Here is a 24,702-nt window from a genome sequence, read left to right as displayed (position 1 = left end):
CAATTACAAGTTGTCTGACTTGGATAAAGGGGTCGTCACTCCAAGAAGATCAAATCCTACTAAACTGTAAAGCAAAGATTATTAATATATGCAATTTACATATATTACAGAAATTGCAGCATTCAAAACAGCTGTCCCCCAAGTGCTCCAGTGGTTTTAATTGAGTTGCTAGTGGTTTGTCCTGGTGCCGATTTACAGGGTGAGCGTGTCAGTAGCCGTCCATTTGCAACGCCCTCGCTCATCAAGTGCTGGTGCAGTAGGAACCTCCTGAAAATCCAGGGGGCGAGATGAGCATGGGGCACCAGGGCGCCACTTCCAAAGAAGAGAGAAGAGCACAGACTGTACACTATGCGCCTGATCGTCAGCGGAGGAGACTGCTGCCGTTACATGCAGTGATCTCCTCCACAGTATGGGGAGGAGCAATCGCTAATGCCATCACCCGTCCCCATACTGAATCATTGTTTGCCGGCGGCAGATCGTGCGGTCTAATCACAATCTGCTGCTGGCAAGCAATGATTTTTAAACCTGCTTTAAGATTCTGATCGACGGCAGTATTATACAGGTATTACTAACACTAAAGAGCTTTCCTACGAACATTTTAAAATCCGCACCGAAAAAAAAATCTGCATCGTTTACATGAGAATTTCAAATTCTCATAGAATACAATGTGTATGACCTACAGTGCAGATTTTCTTCACGCAGTCCTGATCGTGTGCATTTATCCAAAAGGTGGTCTGAGCTATTGGATGCCCACTATTTTACACAGCAGACACCTCCAATCACAGCCTTTCAACCCATTATATGGTATGGTAAATTGTAATGTTGGCATTTGAAGAGTCATTTACCAGGAGCTCGCAGGCTTGCCAGAGTAAAATTACCTATTGAGCGCTGCTCAACAGAAACACAGCAATGTAGAAGTGATCTAATGGTTATCCGTATGTCTGTTCAGCAAGGGGATAGAACATGTCCAATACTTGGCCGCGAAATGCAGACCACAGACAAACTGAAGTCAATGGTTCCTCACAAAAACAAAACGGATGCAACACAGACGTCCCATGGATGTCATCCGTATTTTGAAGGTTAAAGATGTGAACCTAGCCTTAGCCGATTCTCACTTGACCAGTCTCAGCTATGTCATTTATGCCAATTCTTTAAAATAAGAAATTTCACAAAAAAGTATAACAGCCAGCTTGTGTCAGAGGTGTAAACCGCTTCTGATCCTGCCATCTGTAGCTGCAGAAGAAACGGATTTGCCAACTGGTTAAAAATTGTGATGCAGTCCCGCAGCCCTGCCGGGGATTGGATGAGCAGTCACATTGTCAAGCAGGAACAAAAAGTCGAGATCGGGAAAGTAGGGTTACTTTTATATTTAAAACTATTCTGATGCTTTTAAAATTATTTTTACCAGTCATACAACAGCTTTAGGCCTCATGCACACGAACGTATTTTCATTCCGTGTCCGTTCCTTTTTTTTTTTTTTTGCGGACCGTATACGGAACCATTTATTTTAATGGATCAGCAAAAAAACTGAATGTACTCCGTGTGCATTCCGTATGTCCGTATTTCCGTTGGGCAAAAAAATAGAACATGTCCTATTATTGTTCGCATTACGGACAAGGAAATTACTGTTCTATTAGGGGCCATCTTTTCCGTTCCGCAAAATACGGAATGCACACGGATGTCATCTGTATTTTTTGCGGACCGCAAAATACATACGGTTGGGTGCCTGAGGCCTTAATGACTACTGATATGCCATTTAAGAGCAGTCATTAAGGGTTCAAATCTGGCCAAATGCAATAAAAAGGGACTAGAATATACCATCAATGTCCGATAGGTGCCGGTTGTACCTCTCCGAGACCTGCACTTAAGTCCAGAATGGGCCCCCCCAAAGTGAAGGAGAGTGCACCGCATGGTGTGCTCTCCATTCACTGCTATAGGATTTAAGAAAACAGTGAAGCAAGCGCTCAGCTGTTTTCTTTCGGAAGTCCCATAGCGGGGAACGGGGAGCAGCCACGCAAGTGCGGTTGCTCTCCTTCACTTCGGGGGGCCCTGTTCTGGAGCTAAGAATAGGTCCCAGATGAGAATGTCTTTTTAATGTCGACTGAACCAACCGAAAATAAATGAAGCCCAACATAATTGATCATTTAAACCTGACAGTGCCTCTCTACGGATTCTGAGAACTGCCCCATTATCAGGGTTGTTTGTTATGAAAAAAATAAATAATTAAATAAATAGGATCCCCCCCCCCCCATGCCAACCATGTGCATCGCAGTTCACCGAACCTTACACCCAGATGGACGCTCTCATGGACGTATAAGTGAAGAAGCACGCTTAGGCCTCATGCACACGACCGTTTTTGTGGTCCGCATCAGAGCCAAATTTTTTGCGGCTTGGGTGCGGACCCATTCACTTCAATGGGGTCGCAAAAGATGCGGACAGCACTCCGTGTGCTGTCTGCATCCGTTGCACCCTTCTGTGTCCCTGCAAAAAAAATATAACCTGTCCTATTCTTGTCCGTTTTACGGACAAGAATAGCCTTTCTACAATGGGCCGCCTGTTCCGTAAATTGCGGAAGGCACACGGGCAGCTTCCGTTTTTTGCGGATCCGCGGACCGCAAAAAACACCACGGTCGTGTGCATGAGGCCTAAAACGTAGGAGTTCCTATCCAGCGCCTTCACTATTTTTTAAAGCTGAACTCAAATGAACCGAAAACTAAAACACTCACACCGTGCATTAATGGCCAGTGATTAGAAAACTCAAGAAACCTTTGCCGAGCTGAAAAAATAAATTAGAGAATGTACCCACGTGCCACCACCCTTACAAATATCCCAAACCAACTCCTCACACAAAAACATCAAGTTTATTTTCTTAAAATCGGGCTCCTATAATGTCCAATAAAAGTAAAAGAAACATGGTGTGGATGTCACATGCCCCATGGTGATGTTGGGAGTTGTAACTCTCAGACCCAGTACCCTAAGGCCCTGTGCATTTCAAGGGACCATGGTTTATAGCTGTGATTGACATGTCCTTTCTTGGCACGGCATTGGACAGATGCCATTGGAAACCACTGTGGATGTCCTCTCATGGGGCTAAACTGTTAGTGGGTCCGTGGCATTTACAATGAAAAACCGTGGCAGAAACCGGAGGGGTTAATGCTGCAGAATATGTCAAAAGATAGTTATTACAATTGTTCCTCCTATACAGTTTGCACATCATCATCAACACATACCGTTTATAGGGATGAGTGAATCTACTTCGGATGAAACATTCTCATAAAACTTCGTTCTAATACTGTACGGAGCAGGAGCCCCGTACAGTATTAGAATGTATTGGCTCCAATGATCCAAAGTTATTGCTTCGCAAAGTATCAGGACTTTGGAATCGAACCAGAGTTCAGGAAATGGTTTTTTACAATACAAATTAATTTATGAAGTTATTACCCGAAGTCTCGCGAGACTTCGCAAAGCAATTACTTCGGCTCATCGGAGCCAATACATTCTCCTGCTCCGTACAGTATTAGAACGAAGTTTTATGGGAATCGACTTCGGATGTTTCATCCGAAGTCGATTCACTCATCCCTAACCGTTTACACAGGGAGATGTGCCGCCAACCAGCATACAGTTTTATACTCGCGTGAAAGATCACGCAAGATCACACAAGGCAATCATCAGAAATGAGTGTTCCTAGGAATGTTCATTTGGCCGATCACTGGCGGAGTAAAAGGGCCCATACGGTTTGGGGAGTCACAGCAACCGACGGAATCCCCCACCTAGAAGCACTGAAGGATCCACTGTACATGGAGCCAGAGTGACTTAGGTGCCGCCATACTAGCTCTGTGTACAAAACTAGGGCATGTGCACAAGACTTTACAGGGTAGAAGACTATGCAACTGAGTAAATATGTTAAAGGGTTTTTTCAGGATTATTTAACCAGTTCCAGACAGGGCCATTTACCCCCTTCCTGACCAGGCCTAATTTTGCAAATCTGACCTGTGTCAATTTATGTGGTAATAACTTTGGAACGCTTTTACTTATGCAAGCCATTCTGAGATTGTTTTCTCGTGACACATTGACTCAAATTTACCATTAACATGAAGTACAATGTGTTTTACATTTATTTATTTTTAAAAATCCAAAAGTTAATGAAAATTTGAAAAAAATTCACTGTTTTCTAAATTTTAATCTCTGCTTTTAAGACGAATAGTGATGCCTCTTAAAATATTCATTAACATTCTCCATATGTCTACTTTAGGTTGGCATCATTTTGGTAATGTAATTTTATTCTTTTAGGACGTTAGAAGGTTTAGAATTTTAGAAGCAATTTGTAAAATTTTGGGGAAAATTTCCAAAGTTTCAAGGACCAGTTCAGTTCTGAAGTTGGTAGAACCAACCCATAAATGACGCCATTTTAGAAACGACACCCCTCAAACTATTCAAAACTGGTTTTAGAAATGTTGTTAACCCTTTAGGTATTCCATAGGAATTAACGCAAAATATGTAAAATTTCAAAATTACACTTTTTTTTTGAAGATTTTCCTTTTTAATAATTATTTTCCTGGAACACAGCAAAGGTTAACAACAAAACAAACCTCAACATTCATTAACCCGATTCTGCAGAAACACCTCCTATGTGGTCGTATACCGCTGTTTGGGCACACGACAGGGAACAGAAGGCAAGGAGTGCCATATGGTTTTTGGAGGGCAGATTTTGCTGGAATGGTCTTTGGGCACCATGTTGCATTTGAAGAGACTCTGATGTTCCCCCACAGTCCAAACCCCCAAAAAGTGACCACATTTTGTAAGGCTACTTTCGTGCTTGCGTTAGGAGCGGATCCGTCTGGTGTCTGCACAGACGGATCCGCTCCTATAATGCAAACGCTTGCATCCGTTCAGAACGGATCCGTTTGCATAACCATGAACAAAAAAAAAAATATATATTTTTTTTTTTTTTGTTCATGATAATGCAAACGGATCCGTTTTGACTTTACATTGAAAGTCAATGGGGGACGGATCCGTTTGAAAATTGAGCCATATTGTGTCATCTTCAAACGGATCCGTCCCCATTGACTTACATTGTAAGTCTGGACGGATCCGTTTGCCTCCGAACGGCCAGGCGGACACCCGAATGCTGCAAGCTGCGTTCAGGTGTCCGCCTGCTGAGCGGAGCGGAGGCTGAACGGAGCCAAACTGATGCATTCTGAGCGGATCCGCATCCACTCAGAATGCATTAGGGCTGGACGGATCCGTTCGGGGCCGCTTGTGAGAGCCTTCAAACGGAACTCACAAGCAGAGCCCCGAACGCTAGTGTGAAAGTAGCCTAAACTACACCATCCAAGAAATTTTTAAGGGTGTAGCGAGCACTTCACGGAAAAGGTGTTTTATAGAATTCTTTATACTTGGGTGTGAAAATGAAAAACTACTTTTTTTTGCTTTAGGCCCAAACTTTTTTTTCACAAAAGATAACAGGGAAATATCCCCTCACAATTTGCTACCCACTTTCTCCTGAATACAGCAATACCCCAACTGTGGTCGTAAACTGTTATTTGGTGATACCCCAGGGCTCAGAAGGGAGGGAGCAGCATCTGGATTTTCGAACATGGAATTTTCTGTCAGGGTTTTTAAGAGCGATCATTTTTATTAATTTATTTGTTTGGTGTCATTTTTCATTTTTTTAATACCGTTTACTTGATGGGGTAGATAATGTGATAATTTTATAGATCCGGTCATTACAGACACAATGATACCAAATATGTCTAGTTTTACACAATAAAAAAAATCATGTTTTTGTGTTGGCATTTTCTTAGAGCCATATTTTTTTCTGGATATGGTCTTGTGTGTGGGCTCATTTTTTGCGGGATGGAGGTGACGTTTTTATTACTACCATTTTGGGGTACATACGACTTTGATTAACATTATGTTTTTTGGGAGGTAAGCTAACAAAAAAAAAATCTGTTTTGGCGTAATGTTTATTTTTTTACGGTGTTCACCTGATTGGGTAGATCATATGATATTATTATTATAGAGCTGGTCGTTGCGGACGCGGTGATACCAAAAATGTGTATTTTCTTTTTTCTTCTATTTAAATTATTATTTTTTTTATAACGGATTTGGGGGGAAATTTTTTTTTTTTTAAATGTGAAACTGTTTTTTTATTTTTTTATTTCAAAATACTGCACTGTACAGCCTCAGTGCAGGGCTGATCGTGGTCTATGGAAGACCCGGGCTGGGACAGGAAGAGGCATAGCGCTTCCTGATCTATATACACAGCGCTCATTGAGCACTGTGTATACAGCGATCTAGAAGGCAGAGATATACAGAAATGGTCCCTGCCTTCTCTCTGGGGTGCCCTGCTGCCACTGAGAGCAGGACCCCCACTCGGCAGCTGTACGATTAGCGTGCAGCTGCCATCTCTGAAAGGACGTTCCAGAACATCCATTCAGAGATAAACTGACCGCACAGGACGTTTATAGCCAATGGGCGGCTGGGAAGTGGTCAACTGATGACCCAACCTCTGGATAGGTCATCAGTATCTGATCAGTGAGGATCCAACACCCAGGATTCACGCTGATCAGCTGTTTGAGAAGGCATCTGCACTTGCAATAGTGCCGCAGCCTTCTCCAACTTTGCCTAGGTCATGGGACGTCACATTCATCGGTCGCGAGGCCTAGGAGCAGCTCAGCCGATACCAAGCACAGCCACCATACAGACGCGGCTCTACTGACTTCTCAAACAGCTGATCGGCGGGGGTCCCAGGTGTTAGGCCCCACCAGTCAGAGGATAGATCATCAGTTTAAAAAATAAAAAACACAGAAAACCCCTATAACAGATGCAGCAGTGACACTTTGCTTATTGGCAAGAATTCCTTGATAGCCTGCAAGTAAAGCCTCATGCAGACATCTGTGGAACACGGTCCGTGAGATACTGGACTGGCATTGCAGGAGCGGACGGCGTCACTGGTTGCTATGACGCTGTGTGCTCCTGCAATGCCAGTCCGGTATCTCACGGACCGTGTTCCACGGACGTCTGCATGAGGCTTTAATAGTCAAGTCAATAGCTAGCCCATCTACAGCAACTAAATTTGATATTGCCATTCAAACCCTAAAATTACAAATGTCAGGACACAGTCACTTTTAGAGGCAGCACACTGCTTGTAAGGCTACTTTCACACTAGCGTTAAAAAAAAAACCAAAAAAAAAAAAACCACACACTTCAATTTTGTCCCCATTCATTGTCAATGGGGACAAAACTGAACTGAACAGAACGGAATGCTCCAAAATGCATTCCGTTCCGTTGCATTCTCATACCGGACAGCAAACCGCAACATGTTGTAGTTTGCTTTCCGTCCTGGGATGCGGAGCAAGACACAATCTGCCACAATAGAAAACGGACCCGTCCCCCATTGACTTTCAATGGAGTTCATGACGGATCCGTCTTGGCTATGTTAAAGATAATACAACCGGATCCGTTCATAACGGATGCAGACGGTTGTATTATCAGTAATGGAAGCATTTTTGCTGAACCCTGCCGGATCCAGCAAAAACGCTGGTGTGAAAGTAGCCTTAGATGCACGAATATTAAAAAATCTCCAGCAAAAAAAAGAAAAAAGAAAAACACAATACAGAATCCGCTTCAGGATTCCTTGTGTTTTTTTGGAAGTGGGTTTTATTCCAACGTGGTTTTTGACAAGCTTTTTTTTTTTTAATCCTGCCCATTTCAATGGCAAGTTTGGATGATCATTGGACAGGTAATCTGCACCAGGAATGAACATGTCACTACTTTTTTTTTTTCACACCTTAAGGGCTCATGCACACGACAGTATTTTGCGTTCAGTATACTGGCTGTTTTTTTTTAGCTCTGTATGCGGTACATATACTGAACCATTCATTTCAATGGTTCAGCAAAAAAAACTGAAGTGTCTCCGTGTGCATTCCGTTTCAGTATTTCCGTACCGTGAAAAGATAGAACATGTCCTATTCTTGTCCGCAAATCACGGTGCTTGGCTCCATTCAAGTCAATGGGTCCGCAAAAAAAACGGAACACATACGGAACTGCATCCGTATGTCTTCCGTATCTGTTCCGTTTTTGCTGAACCATTAAAAATGTTATGCCCCGCCCAATTTTTTCTATGTAATTACTGTATATGGCATACGGAAAAACGGAACGGAAAAAACTGAAAGTAAACACAACGGAAACAAAAAAAACGGAACAATGGATCCGTAAAAAACAGACCGCAAAACACTGAAACAGCCATACTATTGTGTGCATGAGCCCTAAGCCTCATGCAGACATCCGTGGTACACAGCGTCATAGCAACCAATGACGGCGTGCGCTCCTGCAATGCCAGTCCGGTATATTACGGACCGTGTTCCACGGACATCTGTATGAGGCTTTAGTTTGAAATGGTGAGTGGAAAAAAAAACAACACACACTGTGTAAATTAACAAGTGGTTTTCCTATTGGAATCAATGGAGATGATTTGCAAGTGTTTTGGGGTGTGGAATCTGCACATCATTCCCTATCTGGAGGGCACACAACTATTAAAGGGCTTCTGTCACCCCACTAAACTTTTTTTTTTTTGGGGTACTTATAATCCCTATCCTGCGATATATCTATACATTATGTTATTAATCATTTTCGTTCAGTAGAGATATGTCAAAAAACATACTTTTATATTATGCTTATTACCTGTCTACCAGCAAGTAGGGCATCTACTTGCTGGTAGCAGCCGCAAAAAACCGCCCCCTCCTCCTGTTGATTGACAGGGCCACCCGCGATCTCCTCCTCCGACCGGCCCTGTCAGCATTTCAAAAATTGCGCGCCTGTGTTGATTCGGCGCAGGCGCTCTGAGATAAGGAAGCTCTCTTCCTCAGCACTCCCTCAGTGCGCCTGCGCCGATGACGTCACCGAAAGAGAAGACGTCATCGGCGCACTGAGGGAGTGCTGAGGAGGCGAGCCTCTTTATCTCAGAGCGCCTGCGCCGAATCAACACAGGCGCGCGATTTTTGAAATGCTGACAGGGCCGGCCGGAGGAGGAGATTGCGGCTGGCCCTGTCAATCAACAGGAGGAGGGGGCGGTTTTTTGCGGCTGCTACCAGCAAGTAGACAGGTAATTAGCATATTATAAAAGTACATTTTTTGACATATCTACTGAACGAAAATTATTAATAACATAATGTATAGATATATCGCAGGATAGGGATTATAAGTACACAAAAAAAACAAAAAAGAGTTTAGTGGGGTGACAGAAGCCCTTTAAGTGAGACACACTCGGGGGAATTTATCATCAGGGGGATTTTTAAAGAAAGTTGCCATAACTTCGGCCAAATTTACCAGATATCACAGAATGCTTGATAAATTTGGTGCATTTTTGAATCTTAACACTTCAGCATTGAGATGTTAGGCCTTATTCACACATCCATGTCTGTGACAGTATCTGTGTGAAGACAGTCCGTGTTTAGTTTTTTTTTTATCTCCATGCGTAATCTGTCCACAATCATCACTGGATCCCACTGACAATCTAATGTGTATGTCTATCTGCCCCGGTTAAGTCAATTCTAAAGAAACACAAAAAAAAAAAAAAAAAAAAAAGGTTTCATTTCCCTCCTTGGAAGACACATCTGGTGCCGCTTATCTCAAGCCCTGCTCCCCGTATAAACATGTAAAAGCCTGGGCTGGGGACACCATCGTAACGAGGATTGCATGTTAAATGACATTTTAAAGTTTATTATTTAAAGGGTTTTACCAGGAATACACATCAGACCCCTGGAAAAGGACAGCATTTTTGTATATTCTCAGAACAGGAGATAAAGTGGTGCTCCTGGAGTCCAGGACTGTTTGATACTCCTTGTGAATATTCCCTCTTAAGGCCCCATTCACACGACAGTATTTTCAGTCCGCATCCGATCCGCAAAAGATACTGACCGCACACAGCGTGCTGCCCGCATCCAAATGTCCGTTCTGCGGCACCTGCAAAAAAAGAGAACATGTCCTATTTTTGTCCGTTTTGTGGACAAGGGCCAGACGCTCCAATCCGCAAAATGCAGAGCCCACACGGCATGTATCCGTGTTTCGCGGATCCAGTATTTGCGGTCTGGAAAAACAGATATGGTCGTGTAAATGGGGCCTAAAAGGATTGCCCTGGCTCTAGATACTGATGACCAATCCTAAATACATTGGTGCATTGTCAGCTGAACCCACCAAGAAGGGCGGGTTCGGCCACAGCCTAATGTGTGGGGTGCTCCTGACAGATGATGTCGGGGAGAGATGGATTGGGCGAAATGATTATTTTCGTCAGATCCTTCTGCTCTCCCCATCGAACACACAAACACATTGGGCCAAGCTGAACATGTATGGGGGAGTTGGGAGAGAGAGCTGTCCGTTGTTCGGCCTACAGTTCTGAATGTGTATGGGCAGCCTTCGGGTAGATGCACACAGTCTTTTTGGAAGTGGATTTTACACCAAAAAACCCTTGTCAAAAACCCATATAGAACTTCCCCACTGCTTTCAATGGGGAATCCACATATTAAACCATACAGTGCTCATTTTTTCAGCATGCGGTTTTAGAAACTACACCACAGAAAAAAAATAAGTGTCCTGTCCATGCTTGACGCAGATTCTACGTAGAATCTGCATCCAGAATTCCATTCAAAATGGCCAGGAATGAAAAAACAAACCCCACAAAAAGAAACACATCAGGAAAAAAAAAAATGCATGGAAAAAAAGCCTGATGCGGATTCTTCATCAGGTTATTTTTCCTGGCCCAAAATACTCTGTGTGAACCTAGCCTTAGGACAGCTCATCCATATCAGATCGGTGGGAGACAAACACCTAGCGGCCCAACACTCAGCTGTTCTGTGTCAAACCCCCACCGATCGGATACTGATGATCTACCCTAGAGCCCAGACAACCCCTTTTTAGATTACTACAGCCTGTCAACATCTTAAAATGGCTGCTTCCGGGTAGTAATAGATTAAACCACACAACAAACCTACGTAAGATAGAGTTTTAAGTCCCTTTAACTTTAGAGGTCACAAGCCAGAACTTGGAGGACACTATAAGAAGCTCAACTAGACCTAGATTAACACTTTCATTTAGGAAACACTGATGATATCACCAGGGTTTCCTGCAGGCCGAGGACATCCCTAGGACACGCGTTTCCAAATGCTGACTGCTTTCCCCACGTGTCTAATTTACATGTGAATGACCAGGGAGCCGTCTGCCACTATTTACCTACAGTCTCTGAAGTCTCAAGGCCTTCAGCTTTCTTCAGGTAAAAAGAAACTGGAGTATCCTAATAGAATATAAACTACTGGTGCGCACACCTCGTGTCTGGTTTTGTCATGGCTAGGTTTTCATTTACAGAGGGCTAAGATTCAGTTGGTTGCCCTAGCCCTGTATCTATATACCCTGATCAAAGCAGAGGGGGCTTGCCATCACCCACCTTGGCAACCGGAACCTGCCACTGCTAGCTACACCCCTGAGTTAGTCCATCTAAGGCTACTTTCACACCTGCGTTCAGGTGTCCGCTCGTGAGCTCCGTTTGAAGGGGCTCACGAGCGATCCTGAACGCAGCCGTCCGGCCCCAATGCATTCTCAGTGGAGGTGGATCCACTGAGAATGCATCCGTCTGCCAGCGATCAGCCTCCGCTCCGCTCAGTGAGCGGACACCTGAACGCTGCTTGCAGCGTTCGGGTGTCCGCCTGGCCGTGCAGAGGCGAGCGGATACGTCCAGACTTATAATGGAAGTCAATGGGGACGGATCCGCTTGAAGATGACACCATATGGCTCAATCTTCAAGCGGATCCGTTCCCCATTGACTTTCAATGTAAAGTCTGAACGGATCCGCTCAGGCTACTTTCAGACTTAGAAAATTTTCTAAGTAATAATGCAGACGGATCCGTTCTGAACGGATGCAAACGTCTGCATTATCGGAGCGGATCCGTCTAATGAAACATCAGACGGATCCGCTCCGAACGCTAGTGTGAAAGTAGCCTAAGGGTACTTTCACAATAGCGTTAAAGTTTTCCGGTATTGAGTTCCGTCCTAGGGGCCCAATACCGGAGAAAAACGCTTCAGTTTTATCCTAATGCATTCCGTTCAGTATGCATCAGGAGGTCTTCAGTTCAGTCCCTCTTACGGTATTTGGCCGGAGAGACGGATCCGGTATTTCAATGCATTTGTCAGACGGATCCGCATCCGGATACAAATGCTATCCGTTTGCATACGATTTACGGATCCGGCAGGCAGTTCCGGCGCCGGAACTGCCTGCCGGAATCCTCTAACGCAAGTGTGAAAGTACCCTAATGAAGACACCTCAGTGCGGTTGGACTGTATTCAAGCCTGATAAGGGGCGGATTCACACACCTGGGTGCCAGCTGCGTTGCCCATCTATATTACGTGGTCTGGCTACAGATTTAAAGGAGTTTTTCCTCAGGATAGGCCATCAATATCTTATGGGTGGGGGTGACTCCCAGCTACCCCTCTGATCAGCTGTTTGAAGAGAGCTCTTCCTAGGCCAGTGATGTCACGTTTATTGGTGACATGGCCTATTTACAGCTAAATCCCATTCATGTGACTGGGCTGCAATGCAACATACATCTCTGTGCTAGTAAGTAAGCAGAGAGATGGCTAAATGGTGGGGTGTCATGTTTTTCGGACCCTCTAAAATATATGACTGATGACCAATCCTGAGGATAGGCCATTAATATTAAACTCCCAGAAAGCCCCTTTAACTGACCCAAAGTCACAGTATCATAGATCTCTTATCTATGCCTTTCCCAACACTCATTTGTCAGGGGAATGATCTTTCATAGAGCACCTAAAATCATTTGTTGGCAGCACACTAAGGCTACATGCACGGGACCGTATGTGTTTTTGCGGTCCGCAAATGGCGGATCCTAAAAAAAAAAAAATCCATCCGTGTTTTTTTTTTTTTTTGCGGATCCATTGCAACAATGCCTAAAACGGACAAGAATAGGACATGTTCTATTTTTTTGGCGGGGCTACGGAACGGACATACTGATGAGGATAGAACACAGTGTGCTGTCCGCATTTTTTGCATCCTATCCACAAAAAAAAAACAGAACGGACACGGAAACAAAATACGTTCGTGTGCATGAGACCTAAACAAGGAGGTGCTGAGGACAATATACAAAGTGAACGGGGGAAGAATGATCACGATAATTTTGTCCCATTTCAGTTTGCATCAGGTCGTGTGAGACACTTGTATATCCCCGACCAGCACTTGTTATTGGCCTGTAAGGGGACGCTCTACTTCATATACTATACACAGGGAATTTCTAATACACAGTGGGGATGGACCTAGCAATGTAATCCCGGAATCAAACCACCATCATAGACACCAAATACAAAAGACCCCAAAAAAAGAGTCAAATTCTAAGTGCTCTGGTATGCACTGCGTCTTAAGAAATGCACAGGGTGCTGCTGTACTTATCAGTCCTATAAATAGGTTTTCCTTCTGCCGTATGATAGACCACCTTTAAGTAACCATATTGATCTGCAGATCATTATATTGCTTTCTGCACGGTTCCATTGATCCGCACACGATAACAGCGTGAATCTTGCCATATAGCACTCCTTCTCAAATATCATGGAGCCTCTTATTGCCCAGGAAGGGGGCGGGTGAGGGACATGCTGGGGTCTGCACAGATTACACTGGAATGTAACACAGCCCTGGTCTAACATGGCTTTTTTTTTTTTTTTTTTCAAACGCTTTCCTCTTGTGCAATTATACAAGTTCACTCCTAGAAATACTGAAAAGGTCTACATGAAGGTTTACATCAAAAATGGTTGTATGATGGGTCATTTTCTTCACACCGCAGATGTTATACATGGCATTAACAAGGATCCTTCAAATGCACCTTTCCTGTGAAAAAACACACAAGACGTCTGAGGAAGACCTCCCTACTGTATTTAACACTAGAACAAGTGCCCAGCAAACAAGACTCAGGACCTGTGATGTGTGTTTTAGTAAATATTCGGAATCCTCAAGAAACAATACTGAACAATCTTTTCTTATAACTTTATATTGCACTGTCCTTCTGTTATTCCTCCTGGAGAAGTCAATAGGAGAGCTCACAGGATTGTATGAAGGTTTTTTTTAAGGTCCCCATTAATGTTAAAGTGTATGGAACACTGATGGTATATCGTTAACATATGCCATCAATGTCAGATAGGTGCGGGCCGCACCCGTCTCCAGAACAGGACCCCCGAAGTGAACAGAGAGCAGCCACGCATGCACAGCCTATCTCCGTTCACTGCTATGGGAGTTCCGAAAACAGCCAAGCGCTGGCTCAGCTATTTATGGCAGTCCCATAGCGGTGAATGGAGGATGACTGCGCTTCCGTGGCTGCTCTTTGTTCCCTTTGGGAACCTGTTCTAGAGAGGAGCGGGTCGCACACCTATCTGACACAGATAGCGATATGCCACCATCAATGTCCCAGATAAAGTCTATTAAACTGGATGATTTTTCAGCAGATAATCGCCAACGAGCATTTGCATTAACGCTCGTTAGTGATCATCTTGCAGAGTAATACTACCGCCGATTGCCCGATGAACGAGCAAACTGAGGCACGGATGGGAAGCACTACAGAATGTTCCTGTGCGTTTTCAGTCCGTGCCTCCGCACGGCAAAAAAAGTAGTGCATGCGGACCATCAGATGCGGATCGCGGACCCCATTCAAGTGGGCACATGGCTTGTGCCTGTGCATTGCAGACCGCAATTTGCAGTCTGCAGTACAGGCCCGGCTGGCACACGTTCGTGTGCATGAGCCCTTAAAGGGAGCTCCCAACTCTCCCCCAACAGATGGTATCAGGGAGAGAAGGATCGGGTGAAATTAATTTCAGACCAATCTTTGTGTCCTCCAGGAGATAAGCTGCCATCAGAGGTGTCTGGTAGCGGCTTTCTCCTCTCCCCATTGACAACCTATACATGCTCGGCCGAAGTGAACATGTTCGTATATGGGGGAGGCGGGAGAAAGAGCCGTCGGCCAAACGACTGTGCCGCCAACTACCGAATGTGTGTGGCGGCCTTAAGAGATCAATATAAATGTAAACCTGGGCATATACTGTAATAAAAGTTTGAATTCATCTACTGCATTTCCTTCAACCAACAAAGCCTTGACATCTCCAAATCAGGGTACAGTCACAAGTTTAGATTCTGGAAGCCCAAATCAGGAGTGAATTATAAAAGGAGAAAGTATAAAAGACAGATACGACTTTTCTTTTTTTACAACTCACTCCTGGTTTTGACTTCCAAGACTCCATCAAGAAACCTGACCGCGTGGTCGTAGCCTGACACTTGTAGTTCAAGTCATCCGATGTATGGGAGCAGCTCCTACGGGATTCTGAGCAAGTAGATCTTTAAAAATGGCCACGTTCACCAATGAAGGCCTTGTCTTAAAGGGGTATTCCCATCTTGGTCATTGGGGGCATATCGCTAGACGGGTCCCAGAGATGGTATACTTAGAACGGAGCCATGCACGTGCAGTCGCCCTCCATTCATTTCTATGGGACTGCCGAAAATAGGCAAGCAGCGCAACCGGCTATTTTCGGAAGTCCCACTGAAATGAATGGGAAGGCCACCGCGGAAGCGTGGCCACCGCTCCACTCTTCTATAGGGCTTACAAAAACAGCCGAGTCAGTGCTCGGCTATTTTCGACAGTCCCATAGAAATGGAGGCTGCCTGCGTGGTGCTCCCTCTGGCACTTTGCGGGCTCCGTTCTAAGTATATCAGACATTGGGGGCATACCCTAGCGATATAACACCAATGTCCAAGATGGGAAACCCCTTTAACAGAATTGCAGTCCTAATATTAGGCTGAAAATGGGCGTCAGACAAGACAGCTATTAAGGTCGTTACGAGCTAGTCCATCGTTTTAGACATGTGGCAAAACATTCCCAGGGACCGTGACACAGAGGGGTCTGTCACCAGGTAGACCTCTTTATATAGGCCCATTCATAAGGACGTGTCTGGTCCAGGAAGCATGGTCCACGTGATGGCTGCATCTCCCAGGACCCAGGCCAATCGCAGCTCCCCTGACCTCAACTGACTCCATCATAGTGATTTATGATAGAGTCAGTTCCTACATGGGTCTATCATCATAAAATGTGAGTACAGTAAAATAGAGCCCCAATCAGATAGGAACCGACTGTATCAGAAATCACTATGATGGAGTCAGTTCAGCTCAGGGGAGCCTCGGTCCGTCCGGAAGATGAGGCTGACACACGGACGGTCGTGTGATATGGCCCCTAAGAACGGGATGCTGGGGGGTTCAACAAACGGCACAAAAATCCTGAGCAGAACGGCTAAGGCGGCCAAGACACTAGGCATGGGTGAGCCGGTAAGTGATCCCCCGGCCAGTCAGAGAGAAGCAAGCACTAGATATGCCTTCATATAGAGGTCTGTCTGGTGACATCATGAGCAAAACTGATCCTCACCCGAGAGGAAGAACCACTCTGAAGCTCCGAACGCCATGGGCATGCCAAGCGCCTTCACCAGCAGAACCCAATGCGGAGAAACATGATGGCACGCCAGGGTGACCGAAGTCATAGGTGCACGTCAAACACCAACTACGCTGACAGCTAGACTACAGTTTGTGACCCCCAATGTAAGTGGCATTGCCAGTTAGTGCCATGGCAGTCTGAACTGATCAGCCCAATTCAATGGGGCTAACCCCCAACCCCTGCAATTTCTGCATCAAGAAGCCACACGAACAGCAAGGCAGAATCCCACAGGATACAATGGGGCCTATTCTGACAGGAAGCAGAGATACTGAAAACAATGCATACAGGGAAAGACTAGGTGAGCACTCACCGGGTCCGCACAGGCGGCTGTAGTGGTAGGGGTTGCAGCACATGCCGTTGCTGTCCGCTCCTCCGGGCCCCTGACACCCGCTCAGCGCTTTCAGTTGCCCGGGATGCTGCAGCTCAGGCCAGCGGAACAGTCTGCAGAGCAGCAGGTGAGGCGGGGGCCCGGCTCGGGTCACCAGCACACAAGCTCCGGGCGCTGCGCCCCGGGACTCCACCGCCTCCAGCAGCGTGCACAGCGGCTGCTCCTTCAAGCGCTTCAGCACGCCTGACGCCGCAGAGCCCAGCTCCGGGGACCCGTCGGGCGGCTCGGACAGACCGCAGCAAGACACTCCCCCATCACCGCCCGCCCGGCTCCGCCACAGGCGCCGAACCAGCCCGGTGCGTCTGGACTTGAACATGCGACGCCCCCGGCGGGGATGCGTCCGGGTGTTAGAGGAGCCTCAGCGCTGACCGAGGCGAGCAGCGGGGGAGAACCGGCATGTGTGGCTGCGCGGAGGTGGCACAGCCGCAGGGATCCGCGATCGGTGCCTGGGATGAATGGGGGGGACAGGACGGGCTCCGCACACAACAGCAGGAACCCGACAGCGGCTCCCGGGTCACATCTCCTTCTCGCCCGGAGCTGTCACATGGCTGAGCGCAGAGGATGCAGCTCCGGGCAGCGCACAAGCAGCATCCTGCCTGGGGACCACACTGACAGGGATGCTGCAGAGAGCCCCGTGCAGCGTCCAGTCCTCCAGCGCTCGCCTCCTGCAGACTACAGGCTGTCCGTGACGGCTGCTGCTCCGTGCCCGGCGGCTCCGCTTCTCAGTCGCTGTGCTCCTGTCGGTAGAGCTGCCCCGGGGCTCCGCCGCACGCACGCCTCACTCCGGTTCCCTGCTCTCTCCCTCGGCTCGCTGCTCTTTGTGCTCTAGCTCTCACACACACACTCTGGCCCAGCACCGGGCGCCGCCATTGGCTGCCCCCAGTCATGTGACAGTCTAGACACTTTGGCGGCTCCGCTGCACTGACTGTTGCGCAAACAAATCTCAAGTTTCTTAACTCTTAAAGGAGCCGCTCCCCTGGTTGTAACCAGTCTCTGCCAGTGCAGCCTCTTGTAGTGTGCTAGAACTAGCTGCTGCTTGTTTAAGAGCTGCACTCAAGATGCTCTACTACAGCCCTCCTCCCCAGTAGTAGAAGCAGTACCATGCAGAAACATGCAAGGAGCTGTACTGACATATTCTTTGCTGCTTGCTGTCTCCAATGGAGCTCACAATCTATGTTCCCTATCATTATGTCCACACAGATTTTGTCACTGGGTTGGCTTTAAACCTGGGAACCCCCAGCTCCTCAAGGCATCAATGCTAACCACCGAGCCACCATGCTGCCTTACCCTAAGGCCCCTTTCACACGGGCGAGTATTCCGCGCGGATGCGATGCGCGAGTTGAACGCATTGCACCCGCACTGAATCCCGACCCATTCATTTCTATGGGGCTGTGCACATGAGCGGTGATTTTCACGCATCACTTGTGCGGGTACCCCGCAAGTAAAGGTATTTATCTAGAATAAAACAAAACCGTGAAAGGTCCTCTTTAAGTGGTGACATTTCCTTCCATCCTGCCTCCTTCACTGCAAAGGACGGCGCTCATTGGTTATCACCACCTCCTGCCCCCAGTTATAGGTTATATCTGTGTGACCAGTGCCCTGCAGTAACCAGTAAGTACTTTCCATTTCTAGTGGGGAGAGCGCTCACTGGTTATCACCACCTCCTGTCCCCAGTTACAGGTTATATCTGTGTGACCAGTGCCCTGCAGTAACCAGTAAGTACTTTCCATTACTAGTGGGGAGAGGGTTCATTGGTTATCACCACCTCCTGTCCCAGTTATAGGTTATATCTGTGTGACCAGTGCCCTACAGTAACCAGTAAGTACTTTCCATTACTAGTGGGGAGAGGGTTCATTGGTTATCACCACCTCCTGTCCCCAGTTATAGGTTATATCTGTGTGACCAGTGCCCTGCAGTAACCAGTAAGTACTTTCCATTACTAGTGGGGAGAGCACTCACTGGTTATCACCACCTCCTGTCCCCAGTTACAGGTTATATCTGTGTGACCAGTGCCCTGCAGTAACCAGTAAGTACTTTCCATTACTAGTGGGGAGAGCACTCACTGGTTATCACCACCTCCTGTTTCCAGTTACAGGTTATATCTGTGTGACCAGTGCCCTGCAGTAACCAGTAAGTACTTTCCATTACTAGTTGAGAGAGCGCTCACTGGTTATCACCACCTCCTGTCCCCAGTTACAGGTTATATCTGTGTGACCAGTGCCCTGCAGTAACCAGTAAGTACTTTCCATTACTAGTGGGGAGAGCACTCACTGGTTATCACCACCTCCTGTCCCCAGTTACAGGTTCTATCTGTGTGACCAGTGCCCTGCAGTAACCAGTAAGTATTTTCCCTTACTAGTGGGGAGAGGGCTCATTGGTCATTACTAGAGATGAGCGAATCGAATTTGACGAAGTGGAATTCGATCCGAATTTCAGGAAAAATTTGATTCGCACCGAATCCGAATTTTCTCACGCTTCGTGGTAACCAATTGCATTTTTTCCTAAAATGGCTGCTGCACGTATGAGGACAGGGAGCAAGGAACTCTGGGAACCCGGGATCACCCATAATGCCATGCATGCAGCCAATCAGCAGCCAGCCAGCCCTGTGATGTCACAGCCCTATAAATAGCTTCAGCCATCTTGGATTCTGCCATTTTCCAGTGTACTTAGTGCAGGGAGAGACGTCAGCAGGGCTAGGGACAGTGCTAGGAAAGACTTTATAGTGCTAAAAAAAACTATTTACAAGTTCAGGGAAAGATTATTCAAGGTGTAGGGAAAGGATAGGGAGGAATCATTCCACAGCATTTATGTAGAACAGGGTTCAGTAGGGGAGGTTATAGCCTGGGTAATAGGAACAATCCTATTATACCTTGCTACACGACTGGGGATCCAAATTGCCATTATACAGCTCTGTAATTTCAGCAAACCGTTCTTGTTATTGACGTGCAAGTGTTGTTTGATACAGCCATTAACAGGGTTTATTACAAGGAAATATTTCTACATCTTATTTGCCCTTGTGCGGTGCAGTTATATGTTCTAAAGCATTTTTTGGCTTGTATTAGTGGGGAAAAAAGGGCTTATTAGCCATTGTGTGGTGAAGTGCGAAAATTACAGACCTTTTTAGCATGTATTAGTGGCACAATTTTTTTTTTTATTTGCCGTTCAGCGGTGCAGTTATCTATTATATAAAGCTGAGTGTGTGTATGTATGTATGTATGTATGTATGTATGTATGTATGTCCACTAAAGGAATCCACACCGTCGCATTTACAATAACGAAATTTGGCAGACAGGTACATCAGGTGTCCGGGAAGGTTTTAGACCAGGTCTCGGCTGTCTAGGACGTACCGTTCCTGAGATATTCCCCAAAAAATGCATTAGCCAATAGAAGCTTGGTCACATGACCCTTATCAGCCAATAGAAGCTCGCTCCTGTTAGCCTCCACAAACACAGTTTTACTCCACGTTTCCATAACAACCCAGCCATTTTTCTTCACTGCTGTAGGTGAGCTTTAAAGGAAATCTGTCACCAGGATAATCGCTATTGAAGTAAAGCCATGGCCTAATAGCACTTAGTACCTTATTTCAAAATGTGCCTTTGTTCCAGCAATAGATGTTTTTATCCTCTGAAAATACAGTTTATTTGGTATGCAAATGACCCAGTAAGGTGCCCAGAGGGGCGTCACTCTTGCAGGAAGGAGCCCAGACATGCCCCCTGCCACAATGTGTCCACCCTCAAAAGACAAACTTAAAACCCTGCCCCTGATCCAGTTAGGCCACGCCCCCTCCCACTCCACAGCCAACGGGGATTGAAAAAATGAAGGTAAAAATCAACTTCAGTCAGATGCATGGGTTGGGAGGGAGGGTGAATTTCTCCCTGTAGCTCACACTCAGACAGCACAGTGATGCTGTCTTAGAGTGAGCTGTTCAAAAGGATATGCCCCCAATTTGGTTAGGCCACGCCCCCTCCCACTCCTCAGCCGACAGAGATTGAAAAAATGAAGTTAAATCAACTTCTAGGTCGCGTTAAGCCACGCCCTAATCTGGTTATGCCATGTCCCCTCCCACTCCTCAGCCAACAGGGATTGAAAAAATGAAGTTAAAAATCAACTTCTGTCAGCTGCAGGGGTGGGAGGGACGGTGACTTTCTCTCTGCAGCTCACACTCAGACAGTACAGTGCTGCTGTCCTAGAGTGGGCCACGCCCCCTTCCACTCCTCAGCCGACAGGGATTGAAAAAATGAAGTTAAAAATCAACTTCTAGGTCCCGCTAAGCCACGCCCCAATCTTGTTAGGTCACGCCCCCTCCCACTCCTCAGCCGACAGGGATTGAAAAAAATGAAGTTAAAAATCAACTTCTGTCAGCTGTAAGGGTGGCAGGGACGGTGACTTTCTTCCCGCAGCTCACACTCCGATAGCACAGTGCTGCTGTCTGAGAGTGAGCTATTCAAAAGGACATCCTTGTGTCCATCCAGGCCCTGCGCCAGACGGAGGACAGGGAGTCTGAAAGCCGGACTGTCCGGCCTAAAACTGGACCTCTGGCCAACCTAGGGGCAGGCTGCTGTGGAGGTCACAGTTAAGGGGATGGTCCGCTATGGAGGTCAGTGTTAAAGGGAAGATTGCTGTAAAGGCCACTGTTAAGGGGGCAGGCCCCTGTGGAGGTCACTGTCAAGGGGCTGGTGTGCTGTGAAACTCACTGTTAAAGGGGAAGGCTGCTGTGGAGGTCCAATTTTAAGGGACGGGGCACTGTGGGGGTGGGGTGAGTGTTAAGGGGTGGGGGGCTGTGGAGGTCACTGTTAAGGGGGCAGGGTGCTGTAGATGTCACTATTATAGTGGATAGTGTTGATATCTTTTAACAACACACACAAACATTAAATGGATTAAATATACCCGAGCGAAGCCGGGTCCTTCAGTTAGTATGTTCTAAAGCCCTTTTTGTCGTGTATTAGTGCTAAAAAAAAATATATATATATTTGCCGTTCAGCGGTGCAGTTATATGTTCTAAAGCCTTTTGTGGAGTGTATAAGTGGAAAAAAGAAAAATATATTTGCCGTTCAGCGGTGCAGTTATATATTCTAAAGCCTTTTTTGTCGTGTATTAGTGGCAAAAGAAAAATATATTTGCCATTCAGCAGTGCAGTTATATATATCTAAAGCCTTTTGTGGAGTGTATAAGTGGAAAAAATAAGGGCCTATTTGCCGTTCAGCGGTGCAGTTATATGTTCTAAAGCCCTTTTTGTCGTGTATTAGTGGCAAAAGAAAAATATATTTGCCGTTCAGGGGTGCAGTTATATGTTCTATAGTCCTTTTTTGCGTGTATTAGTGGCACAAAACAAGTATTTGCCGTTGTGTGGTGAAGTGAGAAAATTACAGCCCTTTTTTGCGTGTATTAGTGGGGGGAAAAAAGGGGCTTATTAGCCGTTCTGTGGTGAAGTGAGAAAATTACAGCCCTTTTTTGGGGTGTTTTAATTTCCTTTTTATTTATTTATCAGATCTAACAGTATGTCAGACAGAGAAGTGCCAGTGCCAGGCCCTGCACAAGGAAGTGGCAGAGCTAAATGTTTCTGGCGCAGGCACAGGTCGCAGCAGAGTAAGGGGGCGTGGCAGCAGGAGTCGCAGCGAGAGGCCTGAGCTCCCGGTGTCATCTAGTGGTCGTGTCTTGACCAGCAACCAAGCGGTTCTTGAATGGTTCACTCGGTCATCCACTTCGTCCCAAGTGACATCAGACACCCCAGCCAAGAGTCAGTGGGTTTGTCAGACACAACCCTTAGTTGGCATGGCCCGGTAGCAGGCCCTGTGCCCTCACCTGTCCTCAACCTGCTTCTGTCCTTTTCTGTTCCCTCAGCCAGAGAAGTATTATATGCTCTGAGCTCAGCCCCACTATACAGCGAGGACAAGCTACTAGTGATGAGCGGCAGGGGTCATATTCGAATTCGCGATATTTCACGAATATTTTGTAGAATATTCGTAGAATATTCGTTATATAAAAAAAAAAAATTTAATTGAAAAATCGGCATGGTAATGATCGCGTAATATGCAAATATTACGCGATCAATAAAGGCGTGGGTCAAAAACGAATACATAGCACTATAGAATATAGTGCTATATATTAGTTTTTTAGAATATTCGGCATTTTTTTCCATCTGAAGTCATGATTCCTCCCTGCTTAAGTTACTTAAGCAGGGAGGAATCATGACTTCAGATGGAAAAAAATGACGAATATTCTAAAAAACGAATATATATAGCAATATAGCTAATATAGTGCTATATTCGTTTTTCTGAATATTCGTAATATTCTAAAACAAGAATATATAGCAATATAGCGAATATTCGAAGAAAAAAATTAATATAGAGCAATTTAGCTAATATAGTGCTATAATCTTTTTTTTTTTAATAGTCGTAATTTTTTTCCAATCTGAACTTCAGATGAGAAAAAAATTCAACTATTAGACAAAGAAGATTATAGCACTATATTAGCTAAATTGCTCTACATTAGTTTTTTTCGAATATTCGCTATATATTCTTGTTTTAGAATATTACGAATATTCTAAAAAACAAATATATAGCACTATATCGAATATATTAGTTTTTTAGAATATTCGTCTTTTTTTTTCAATCTGTACAGTTTTTCCACTTCGGCATACTCCTCCCCGACAAGCGTCCCCGTCACCATGGGAACGCCTGGGGGTTAGAATATACCATCGGATCTGAGTTTTCACGATCTTCCGAAGTGGAAAAACTGTACAGATTGAAAAAAAAAAAACTAATATATTCGATATAGTGCTATATATTTGTTTTTTAGAATATTCGTCATTTTGCCCATCTAAAGTCATGATTCCTCCCTGCTTAAGTTGCTTGTGGCCAATGACTCATTGGCCCACAAGCAAGAAGCAGGGAGGAATCATGTCTTCAGATGGGAAAAAATGACGAATATTCGCTATAACGAATATATAGCACTATATTAGAAATATTCGCGAATTCTCAAAGTTGCGATAGTCGAGATAAAATTTGGCTATTTGAATATTCGTGCTCAACACTACGAGCTACTAGAGGACAGTCAGCAGCTACTGGCCAGCCAAGATGTGGAGGAGACATCCGCCGCTTCCTCTGCTAGGCGGGCAAGTAGTGATGAAGAAAGTGGCGGTGTTGGTGTTGCAAGCGGTCAGGCTCCTGACCCAGAGACCGTTGAGGAGGACATCAGTGACGTGCAGACAGTACTCGATGATAATGATGTAGCTGATCGCACTTTGTAGCCGGGTGAATTAGGGGCTTCATCATCGGGAGAAGAGGGTGGCAGCTTGCCCGTGAGGCAGTGGCGGAGCCAGGAAGTCGTTAGTGTGGGCAGAAGTCAGCAGGGTGGCAGCAGTGGGAAGTCGCTAGACAAACGTGCTTCGCAGGGGCCTGCCTGCCCGGAAAGTAGTGGTTAACAGGTTCACGGAAGCAGTCAGTCAGTGCGCAGTGTTGGAGGTAAAATCACCTACTCGGCAGTGTGGCAGTTTTTTGTTAAGCCGCCGGAGGAGGTTACCATGGCTATATGTAGAATCTGTGGGCAGAAGGTAAAGCGTGGCCAGGGTGCCAATGTTGGCACCACGGCCCTGCGTCAACATATGCAGCGTCACCATAAAGTGGCCTGGGAGAACCGTGGCTCCACCACCTCAGCCGAAGGGAGCGGTCTGTCCTTCCCATCATCTGCTGGTCCTGATGCTCCTGCTCCTCGTCCGTCATTCCGCCAGCAATCAATCACCTGTCACAGCCAGACAGTTGAGAAGCTCTGACAGGAGCCTTTCAGATCCTC

At 46.0% G+C, this 24,702-nt stretch overlaps 1 protein-coding gene across 1 annotated transcript in view; it reads right to left on the bottom strand.

Annotated features, from left to right (window-relative positions):
- Positions 1–17,767, bottom strand: part of SMAD6 (SMAD family member 6) — a 69,169-nt gene extending 51,402 nt beyond the window's left edge. Inside the window, exon 1 of the mRNA XM_040414302.1 lies at positions 16,834–17,767. Within this exon, the coding sequence (XP_040270236.1) occupies positions 16,834–17,227 (394 nt within the window). The 5' untranslated portion in view covers positions 17,228–17,767. The remainder of the gene's footprint in view (positions 1–16,833) is intronic.
- Positions 17,768–24,702: the final 6,935 nt, after the last annotated feature.

Source organism: Bufo bufo, chromosome 1, assembly GCF_905171765.1.
Source record: "Bufo bufo chromosome 1, aBufBuf1.1, whole genome shotgun sequence".
NCBI lineage: Eukaryota > Metazoa > Chordata > Amphibia > Anura > Bufonidae > Bufo > Bufo bufo.
This window is presented reverse-complemented; position numbering and strand designations above follow the sequence as displayed.